The sequence below is a fragment of the Oratosquilla oratoria genome, chromosome 41, assembly GCF_046742065.1.
Source record: "Oratosquilla oratoria isolate Oo_2021 chromosome 41, ASM4674206v1, whole genome shotgun sequence".
Taxonomy (NCBI): Eukaryota; Metazoa; Arthropoda; class Malacostraca; order Stomatopoda; family Squillidae; genus Oratosquilla; species Oratosquilla oratoria.
In genome coordinates this window covers 29,846,038-29,857,672 of record NC_134817.1, presented here as the reverse complement: position 1 = coordinate 29,857,672, position 11,635 = coordinate 29,846,038, and the positions used below count along the sequence as shown (strand labels likewise).

At 38.7% G+C, this 11,635-nt stretch overlaps 1 protein-coding gene and 1 long non-coding RNA gene across 2 annotated transcripts in view; one reads left to right on the top strand and one right to left on the bottom strand.

Moving 5' to 3' along the window:
- Positions 1–7,002: 7,002 nt before the first annotated feature.
- The window catches only part of LOC143021190 (uncharacterized), a 46,252-nt gene continuing 41,619 nt past the window's right edge, over positions 7,003–11,635 (bottom strand). Inside the window, exon 3 of the mRNA XM_076178490.1 lies at positions 7,003–9,128. Coding sequence (XP_076034605.1) covers positions 7,892–9,128 — 1,237 coding nt within the window. The 3' untranslated portion in view covers positions 7,003–7,891. The remainder of the gene's footprint in view (positions 9,129–11,635) is intronic.
- LOC143021191 (uncharacterized) overlaps positions 9,833–11,635 on the top strand; it is a 162,279-nt gene continuing 160,476 nt past the window's right edge. The window contains exon 1 of the long non-coding RNA XR_012965970.1: positions 9,833–9,915. This is a non-coding gene — a long non-coding RNA (uncharacterized LOC143021191). The remainder of the gene's footprint in view (positions 9,916–11,635) is intronic.

The following is an 11,635-nucleotide window of genomic DNA, read 5'->3' as shown; positions in this document are numbered from 1 at the left end:
CTAGTTGTCATTTTTTGTACAAAAATTATTGAGGAAATACAGTCGAAATTGACAGAGATATCTTGAGCCAGATCTAAAGATAGTGTCAACCCATTGAGGTTGCACCTCCATCAGGTGAGAATGTTGATGGGTTTTGAAGATAGGCAGCTTGGAGATGATTGACTAATGTCCATCTTACAGAACCACCACTTGGTCCCTCCACCAGTAGGCCATGTTTTACTTAATATATTCACTTGTGTTGCTCTTGTCTTTGTTCCCTTGAATCCACTATGCCTCCAAGTATTTATTTATTCAGTATTATCACAGATAATTATCACTCCAAGGTCTTTCTCTTTTGATGTTGGGGCTTTTCTGTGTGTCTTGCCATCAGTGGTCTGTGTGGTGTAAGGTGCATGCTCTGCCTTAGGTTTAACTTTTCCATTGCCTGCATTTGCACTTGTCTGGGGGAAACCTAATCTAGATCCTTTTGGACCCACTCTTCAAGATTGTTGAACTCTTTTTGTAGGTTGGAGATGAGTTGTCCACTTTCTTCAACAAGCAGGTAGGAATAAATCTTTGTGTCATCAGCAAAGAGGGAAATGAAGTTTGCAACCTGATCTGGTATGTCACTGACAAAGATAGTGAACAGTAGCGGTCCTGAGACAGTGCCTTGGAAGACTACATGAACTCACTGTTTTCCATCTTGATGTAGATGAGTTCACCCTGACACACTGTTTTCACCCTTTCAGGAACTATCATAATTTCCCTCCATTTCATTTGATCTGACTCTCTTAGAATGCCAGTTTTAGTTGATACATGTAACTGCCATACCTCCTAGCCACATTTGTAGATATATTAAGTTTTATGACACCAGCAATTCAAATTTGTTTTTTTATGCTTTTAACTAGTTTTCTAATGCCTGCTCAAATAAGTTGATAATCATCAAGTAGTAAGTCCTTGTTCCTTCCCTCGTGTCATCCAGACCAATGTTATTGATTGGTTTAGGGTGAAAAAGTACTTTGCATCTTTTGCAGATATTAATGTGGCTTGTTGTTCCCTGATACTATTTATGTAAATGAAGCCTCAATATTATTCTATTTACTAGAATGGACCAATATATAATATATATATATAAGTCGAGTGAGACTTTCCTCCACAAGCTCCGGAATAAGACTGATACCCTTCCCTACCTCTCCCAGTGACCTCACCCAGTGCCCCCTTCCGACTTCGCCCGTTTCTCCAAGTGACCTCCTCCAGAGACTCCTGTCGCCCTCGCCTTCCACTAGTGACCTCACCCAGAGATTTCACTTGACATCTCCTCGTTCTAATGACCTCACCCAGAAACTTCTTCCTCCAGTGACCTCTCCCAAGAATTGCGATGACCTCTCCCAATACCCTTACCATCCTGCTTTTTAAGGACTGACAGTCGGCCAGAGACCATTATCAGTTGCTTCATCTTCGTCGATAGCAGACCTAGTTAACCTTGAAGAAGTCTCCGTGAGAGGCGAAAAGACTGTTTTCGGTGTTTGTGTCAACAGCTTTTGTACTGTTACATTGTGTTATAACCATTGGCATTCAGCAGCGCCTTTTACTGCACCTCTTCTCCATGATTTTGAAATCATGAATGATTATGCACACTTTGAACTGTGAAGACAGAAAAATATTCTTCAAACTGAAGAATTTGAATCTTAAGATAGCCAAAGCTATTAGCGCAGTTGACTTCAATCAAAATTGTCTACATGAAAACCTGTGCCCTAGAAATATATATAATTATATATATATATGTATGTATATATGCTTCCTAACAAAGACTCGGCCATTAGGAGAACGGGCATAAACAATGGGCATATAAATTACCGACATACAGAAACAAAGAACAAAGGTATTAACCTTAACAAAATTCACAATCATGAAAAGAGACATGGTTACATCAAAAGTAAATCAAATCCTATCCCGATACATAGTCCGTAGGGGCACAATATTTACAAAATTAAATGTCCAAAGAAATGATGAAGAAAATTGTCGGGTGGTGACATATATATGTGCGCCTGGCCGGCTTGTGGGGTGGGAAGGGTAGTGGTTGGTGGTTTGGTGACCCGTCATGTCGTGGAAGGGGGGTTTGGTGGTTGCGAGGTCGGTTGGGGGGAAGATGGATGGGTGGGAAGAGGTGGTGAGGGGGGGCGTGTTGACATAGGGTGTGGTCGTAGGCCTAGGCGGCTTCCCTGCGCGAGTGAGTGCATTTTTAAATAATCTAATTGCAGAAATCATGTTGCTTTGAAGGAAGGAAACGCGCTGAGACCCATAATTTCCCAAATTCCTACCCCCTCTTATAGCATAGCTAAAACTCTGCATGATATAATTTCCCCCTATATTTCTAATACTTATTCTTTAAAATCTAGAGATGAATTCATAGACATCTTAAGGGACAACAAGCCTAACGGCTTGATAGCATCGTTGGATGCTACCAGTTTCTTTTCAAACGTACCTTTGCTTATGAATATTAACATCATCCTGAAATATGTTTATGAACATGCAGATTTCCCCCCTCCAACCATCCCGAGGCACATAATGGAAGAGATGCTGAAAATCTGCACTACTGAGGTCCCCTTTAAATGCCCGGAGGGAAAATTGTATGTCTGAAAAGTGGCTATTGAAATTTAACACAAGGTAATGCACATAGGTAAAAATAACAGTAAGTATGATTACAAGTTATTTGGAAATTCGTTAACAAAAGTGGATAGTGAAAAAGATCTCGGCGTAATTATCAGTAACGACCTCAAATCATCCAAGCAGTGTATTTCAGCCTCTGAGAAAGCAAATAAGATTCTAGGACTGATTGCGCGATCTTTTGATTTCAAAAGTCCATCACTCATTAACAAGCTATATAAATCGTTAGTTCGTCTACATTTGGAATATGCTGTTTCCATATGGTCGCCGAATCTCATTAAAGACATTGACAGACTGGAAAAAGTACAACGGCGAGCCACAAAACTGATTCCAAATATCAAAAATAAGTCATACGAAAATCGACTAAAACATATGAATCTGTTTTCCCTAAAAAAGCGTAGACTCATAGGTGACTTGATACAGGTCTTTAAGATTTTAAAGGGAATTGACAACATCAAAAGTGAATTTTTTTTCTCATTGAATGAGAATCAGACATGAAACAATGGTCTCAAACTGTCCGGAAATAGATTAAATTTGGAAGTAGATAGAAACAACTTTGCCAACCGTGTAGTTAATGAATGGAATAAACTTCCTGCACAGGTAGTGCAATGTAGTTCAGTTCGAAGCTTTAAGAATCATTTAGATAAACACCTAAACAAGATGCGGTAATGATTATAATTTATTTTATATTATTTGTTTTTGTTTTATTATCATTTGTCTGTCTGATTTTCATTTATTTTTAGTTGTATGTCAATTTATTATTATTTACTATTTACCTGTTTGTTTGTTATTTAACTATACCTATGCATTTATTTATGTATTTTATTTGTTATTTACATTATTATAGTTTTTATTTATTATTTTATTATTATTATGATTTTTTTCGCATCCGACCTAGATATGGACGAAAAGGTCTCCTGTCGGCATGCTCCGCCTTTGTAATCCTTTGTAAAGCACGACGGGATAGCACTGGGCTCCTCCTTGGGGGTACTCTTTGCCCAAGCGTTCATGTCGGCAGTGGAAGATGCAGTCTTCCAAGATGGAGTTGCCACACCAGACCATCACTGTACTACAAATACATCGACGACATCTTTGTTTGCACACAATCAGAATCCCTTCTCGAGGAATTAAGACTGTGCCTCCAGGAAGAATCCGGACTTTGCTTCACGACGGAACTGAACAAGAATGGCAAACTCCCTTTCCTAGATGTTTTAGTTGACTCTTCATCCGGGGAATTTGCCACGAGTGTGTACAGGAAACCTACCAACTCTGAAATTTTTTTGAACTATAAAAGTGAGTGCCCGACTAATTATAAGATCAGTGTTATCAGAGCGTATGTTCGCAGGGCTATCATAGTGTGTTCTTCTTGGCAGGCCCTACATACAGAACTGGAGCACATCTGCCAGATTCTTGTAAATAATGGTTTTCCTAACTAAGTTTGATTCCATTTGTAATAAAATAATCTGTGACCACCTTTCCCCCCATACATCCCATAAACCTGTCAACACGCCCCCCCTCTTCCCACCCATCCATCTTTCCCCCAACCGACCTCGCAACCCCCAACCCCCCCCCTCCCCGACATGACGGGTCACCAAACCACCAACCACTACACTTCCCACCCCACAAGCCGGCCAGGCGCACATATATATGTCACCACCCGACGATTTTCTTCATCATTTCTTTGGACATTTAATTTTGTAAATATTGTGCCCCTACGGACTATGTATCGGGATAGGATTTGATTTACTTTTGATGTAACCATGTCTCTTTTCATGATTGTGAATTTTGTTAAGGTTAATACCTTTGTTCTTTGTTTCTGTATGTCGGTAATTTGTATGTTACATATTTACCTGAAGATGTCTCCTTGAAGACGAAACGTTGAATAAATTGATAATTTTGGCAACCTAGTTTATGCCCATCCTCCTAATGGCCGAGTCCTTGTTAGAAAACTTGAAAATACTCATAAGAATATTAACAACCTCCTTAATGCTGTCGACTTTAATTACACATGTCTACAAGAGAATCTGCTCCCTCGATATTCAAATATATATATATATATATATATATATATATATATATATATATTAGTGTATCCAGGAAGAATATTTTCTTGTTGACAGACGAGATTAAATGATATTGCTGTTTCTGCATTATTTATCTTTTTGTTAAGAACTTCAATTTCTCTTGCTAATTTACGGTGTTGGACAGCTACTCAGCAAACTATCAGTCCAACACCGTAAATTAGCAAGAGAAATTGAAGTTCTTAACAAAAAGATAAATAATGCAGAAACAGCAATATCATTTAATCTCGTCTGTCAACAAGAATATATATATATATATATATATATATATATATATATGTATGTATGTGTGTATATATATATATGTATGTGTATATATATATGTATATATATATATGTGTGTGTGTGTGTATAGTATGTATATATATATACATATATATGTATACACATATACATATGTATATATATATATGTATATATATATACATACATATATATATATATATTTATATATATATATATTCCGGAGCTTGTGGAGGAAAGTCTCGCTCGACTTCTTGTTTGGGGTCCTGTGGGCTGGGAATTTTTATGTTGAGGGTTTTGGTGGAGGTATCGCTCTAGTAGGGGTTCGGATGCACCTTCATCTTGTTGTTTTTGTTGGGCATGATGTTCCTGGGGTCGGGCCTGTGATGACCTCTCCCAATAACCTTACCATCCTGCTATTTAAGGACTGACAGTCGGCCAGAGACCATTACCAGTTGCTTCATCTTCGTCGATAGAAGACCTAGTTAACCTTGGAATTTATAGATCTTCTCACCCTGAAGAAGCCTCCGTGAGAGGCGAAAAGACTTAAGTTTTCGGTGTTTGTGTCAACAGCTTTTGTACTGTTACATTGTGTTGTTATAACCATTGGCATTCAGCAGCGCCTTTTACTGCACCTCTTCTCCATGATTTTGAAATCATGAATGATTATGTTCACACTGTGAAGACAGAAAAATATTCTTCAAACTGAAGAATTTGAATCTTAAGATAGCCAAAGCTATTAGCGCAGTTGACTAGGAAAAAAAAATATATATATATACATATATATATATATATATATATACATACATATATATATATATATATATATATGTAATTTTGATTAAAATCAACTGCGCTAATAGATTTAACTATTTTCAGTTGTATCTTCTTAAGTTTAAGGAAGGACTTCCTATCAACTTCATTCAGCTTATGAACGAAGTCCTTCCTTAAACTTAAGATACAACTGAAAATAGTTAAATCTATTAGCGCAGTTGATTTTAATCAAAATATATATATATATATATATATACGTGTGAGTTCTACTTTCCATCCTTTATTGCTGCCTTCATCTCTTTTACCTACTCTTTGCTGTGATATTGCCCACAAGGATAGATGCGCTGGTTACTGCCGATGACATTCGGGCTCACTCGTCACTGAGTAGTAGTCATTAGTGACGTGTTTGACCCCGGGGTGACGTCTTGCCCCAGGTGGATGCTGGAGTCGGGTCATGCTCGCCTCTGGCTTGTTCATGGAATTTAGGATTATGTATATCATTACCCATTGTGTCTCCAAGGCCGTGGCAAGTACTTACACTACACAGAAGTCTTAAAAGAGAAGAAAAAATAAATCACAGTTTTCCTACTTCCCTTCTGCCAGACACCAATCCCGTGAAAGCGGGTGGTCCGAGCTAAGATTATTTTCTTACCAACAACGGGTCCATCTGGCTTTCTCCTCAGCTGAAATCCAGCTGCCAGACCTAAAGAACATCTTCATCCCTCTATTGTCGATGACATCAAGTCGACCATCAGGTCTCACTGTTTCATCTAAATGTGCAGTTAGAGCAGCTAGGACTTCAGTTTTGTGTCGTTGCACTCTTGTAGGTCCGCTCTGTATATTATGAGAGACCAATGTCGAGTACCTGGAAGTGGTGGTGAACGTAAGAGAGAATCATCTCCCTGAAACACATTTTCAAAGCTGAACACCATCACTTCACTCTACCAACTCCAGTTGTATTTCCTCCATTTATTCAGTAGGAGAGCTGACAAAATGTTGATGAAAGAGATTCTACAGTTTTCAAAATAAACCAGTGAATGTGCCCATTACTTAGAGGAGACAGGCTACACATTTGTTCAACATTTCGCAACAATGGGATTTTAAAACCTAAACGTATTTTAGTATGTGATATGGTGTTAGATTCCAGTAGCAGATTATCAAATATGATGGGATGTATTATCTTGTAAATCCACGTTGTCACTCAAAAGTGCTTAGGTTCGTAAATAGAGGTATTGTTCAGTTAAACGTGCAGTGAAATTAAGTCATTTATTGATGACATGACATAATACTGAATATAAAACACTCAAAAGGGGAAGGTAACTTGGTTTTGTACTCATCACATATACAACCAACGGATGAAGCGGGAAGAGGTAGGTTACTCTTACAGAAGGATCTACGTCAAGTTAACCGATTATCAGGACATTTGCTGAAAAAAGGATTTTGAAACAGGATGATGGTATACTTAGGATATATTTCTAGGTATAAAATATTGCTTACTCTATCGCCAGCTGGCCAGGAGCACAAAAGTAGAACGTCTTCATGGCTTTGACAGATGACCATGTGTAGCAAGACACTCCACTTTTCACTTGATTGACAACACATACACCTGCTCACTAGCCAAACTGTGGGCATTGTTTTGCATTGTCTGTCACCTTTCCGCTCTGCAGTCGTTGCCTTTTGGTTGTAACCTTACATTTTGGTGCAAAGTAACGGAAGCTCTCCACACCCTAACGTGGTACATGAACCTTGTGAGATGTGTGTGTGTGTGTGCGGCGAACTCCATCCATCTAAACGGCATTGTGATTCTTTGAGACTGTGCAGGTATATGCATAACATATTTTGTATAATTTAATGATCGGCATGCTGTTCACTATTTTGTGTGACAAAGCTTTGCCTATGTTCAGTGTACTGATGTACACCACCAGGGTGCTCATCACAGGGTTGTCAGGGAGTGTGCTGAGGGTATGTCTACAGTATATTGCTGCAAGACGAACCAGGTAACTTACACATCCCATGCCCGTTACAAGTGTTGGAACAGCTTCCAAAGTTTGTTTCAGTCACTGACGACCAACCATATGAGCACTGGAGGTGCAAAAATGCACCAGTAGGGTGATACCTTAGAACTACACAGGTTTAAACCGGCGGCATCAGTTCGGTGTGTGAATGACGTGTGTGAGCATATCGAGGATGGTTTTGGCATAAGTCACTGCCGTTTCGGGTTCAAACTTCTGGGTGTAGTAGTCTAGAGAGTAACAGAACTTCCCCCGGAAGGTCTGCAGCGTGTGTTGACAGAGCGTGGGCATCAGGTGACACGATACTGACCGAAGAACCTTGGAAACCTCGACCTCCTCTCCTGTCCCGGGGAACGTGTTGCTCAAGTCTCCCATGTTGGTGGTGCAGTAGTGGTTGTCGTTAGTAGACGGGAGACCCAGGGAGGCCAACCAAGAGTTGAACACAATGATTAGACGAAGTTTTTGACTAATGGGCATGAGCTTGAGGGCCCTTTGTGACTTTGTAATGACATGCAGGAAGTTGCCGTGCACTCTCCGGGCATATTCCCAGAAGTTATCGAAGTCTTCAACCGTAGTGGGTACTTCAATGTCCAGCATTGAAATGTGGCAGCCGTACGTGTTGGGCTGTTTCTCCTTTGGCCAGTAACGCCTCATGTTGATGGCGTGAACGGAGTCAAAGGAAGTGGATGAGAGCTTACTGCCTTGGTCGAGCGCCATTCTGAACAGACTGAGGTTGGCGGCTGCCGTGAATGCAGAGTTCAGAGTAACATTCTCCATTTTACACCTCTTGAGGAGACGCTGTGTCGTCAGTTCGTCCAGCTCGTGATGGAGAACATTTGTACTCGCTTCCTTGTGTGCAGGAAGGGGGAAGATGCGAGTGATATTGCTTACATAAGAACCATAGCATATTATGCCTCTGAAGAGTCGTCGAAGAAAAACGTTGAGAAGCCACCATTTCGATGCTATCTTTCTTGCAATTTCGTCATGGATGGGAGGTGCAAACGTTCCCTCCTCCTTCATGTCCACCTCCTTCCCTTGCATCAGTCGGTTCAGTACTGAGAGGAAGATGTTGCAAAACTTCATGTTGGTTGTACCATCGCTAACGTTGTGATGGAAGCCGAAGATGACGACATAACGATACTTGAGGTTGTGATTCGAATCGCGAATGTCGTCCTCTTCTTTGACTTTAACGAGGCGAACGAACCACAGAGGACCTTCCATCATACGGTAACGCCGCCGTAGTAGGGACTCGAAGGTCTGTATGACGTCATCGGTCTCCATCTCCTCGACGTCGACGATTTCGTTGGTGAGTTCTCTCCACCACAAGTCGTCATCCTTGATCCCCAGAACCATTCGCAAGTGCGGCATTTTTCTGGAAGAATGAAACATTAATGAAAGTTAATTAATTCCATTGGAGTATGTAGTATAAAAAAAAGTAGATTTGTGTGATTTTTATGACAATTTTTGTAAACTGTGTGGGCCATAAATAATTACGAATTTATATTTGTAAATTGTGTGGGCTAATAAATCATTACCAATTTATATTTTGAGGGAAATATATTTTATAGTAATATTTGCTAAATATTTGACTTGTTGAAATTATATTAAGATGTAATCCACATATCAAGTAGGACTTTACTGTCGATCGATATATCCTGAGTAGAAATTGTCTCTAGTCGTCTTCAAATTGGCCTAAATAGCTAAACTGGCATCTCACCTTAACTGAGATTGCCTACATTTCTTCAATTTTTCTTATTATATGGTAACGTTGCGTAATATATGCATTGATAAATTTTTATTTTAGCAATTGTAGTCTTGTAAATAGGTGGATATAGTACTATGACTAAGATTATTTTGAGAACAATTTAAGTTGATACCTCATAAGATATAGGTGTATTTACTGTTTTTTATACCAGTTCTTCGATTTATTCAAATATTTATTCATATATTTCAGATTTCGTACTATTTCAAATTGTCACTGATTTTAATAATACCCAAGGACTTCAGGTAAATATTTAATTTCTGGGTTAACTAATTATTTTATAATTTGGTTTTTGGTCAATCGAAATCCAGGATGGCGAGTCGGTGACAAGTCGTTCGTATAGTAAGGCGGGTGCGTCGTAGCAGTCCCCTCGGTTAACGCCTGTAAGTCATGGAAGGTAAATATCATAATAAAACCCCCGTAGTTATTATTTCTGCCTGAATAGTACAGGTAAAAGAATTGTGCATGGCGGACAACATTGTATGTCTTTTGATTCCAGATATTTTGGTATACAATGCATTCTCTTCCATCAAAGCTTAATCAATTGTTTTATGGATGTGCCTCTGATCTATTTTGGTAGTATGTCTTGAGACTGTGACAAATGCTTTGTTTGTCTGTTCTATTATTTCTGGTGATAATTTTATCATTATTATTCAAATACTCGTTAATGTGTTGGAGTGGCCTTCGTATTCATGTCGGTAAGGGTGGGTGAACAGTTGTAGTTTAGTAGGCAAGAACTTGTTTACCAACAGTGGTTAACGATGGAATAGACTTAGTGACCATGTAGTGAGCCCTGAAATAATTGGTTGTTTTAAGAGAAGATTCGACAACTTTATGGATAGGGATGACAGGTGGTAAGGGACATGGAACTGCCTAGTGTAGACCTTGGTCTCTTGTAATCTCCTCTTGTTCAATTCTTAACATCATTTTGGATATTGTGGATCATAAATTGATCTATAGGATGTCAGGTTTTCAACTGGTTTGGTTTCAAGATGAGTGTAGGATGTAAGGATGTCTGAAAACTGGAATGAGTCTTCAACCCAGGACTTCTACGTGCTGGTAGGTATGCTTACTGATTACATCTTGGTTGCCTGAAGTGACAACCTGTACATCACCCCCCCTAAGGCTTTCTGTACCTCTGGGTCAGTTTGGCTGTGGGTACTAATGGCAGGGTTCTATATATCCAACCCCCTATGTGTGTGTCGCAGAAAATTGGTCACTTGGGACTCGAACCCATGACTTTCTACTTGCTGCATAGGTATTCTTACCATTTACATGAGTTGCCTCAAGTGACAGCCAGTACAATGAAGATTGTATGCATTCTTTTCCTGGGTGTTGAAATTCTGTTGTGCATCCAGGGTTGGTTAAAGGTATTTGTTGAGGTTTTTATTGCACTTGTTTCTGGGTGATTTAGATGGCTGTATGATATCTTGGCTGGGGTTTCTGCACAAGATTTTAACACATTATTGCAATTTATACATCTTTGTCAGAAAAGGGAGGACTGGCATACATGTCTGGTTTCTTGTTTATTTATTATTATTGTATATATATATATATATATATATATATATATATATATATATATAATAGATAAAGAATAAATAAATATATTTATTTATTATTTATTTATTTATTTATTTTTTTTGTTTATTTATTTTTTCGATTTCCTGGAGCTGTAGATTTGAAATTCATTCTTGGAGAAGTGCTTGGTTATTTGCACAGTAGTTTTGGTGATGGTATTTTTCCTGTGAGTTGCTCAAACCACTTCATGTTTAAGGGGTGAGTACATTTTAAACTTTTAATGTTTTGTTGAACCCCATATTTTTCTATTGTACTTGTATTAATTTATTAATCTATTTATTATTTTTTTACTGTCTTTTGAGTTTGTTTCATTGTTAAAATGGTATTAGGGAAGATGTAAAAGGAGGCCAGGGATCTGTTCTTTTCTCTCGTACAGCCTATGGCTCACCTTTACCCAGCTATGCCTGGGCATATTTGGGTGTAAGAGTAGTGTATAAACTTGTTCTCTCTAAATTGCGCTCGAGGCCTTGATACAAGCCTTTAAGGTTTTAAAGAAAATTAGTAATATCAAAATTGAATGAAAAATAGTGGTTTCA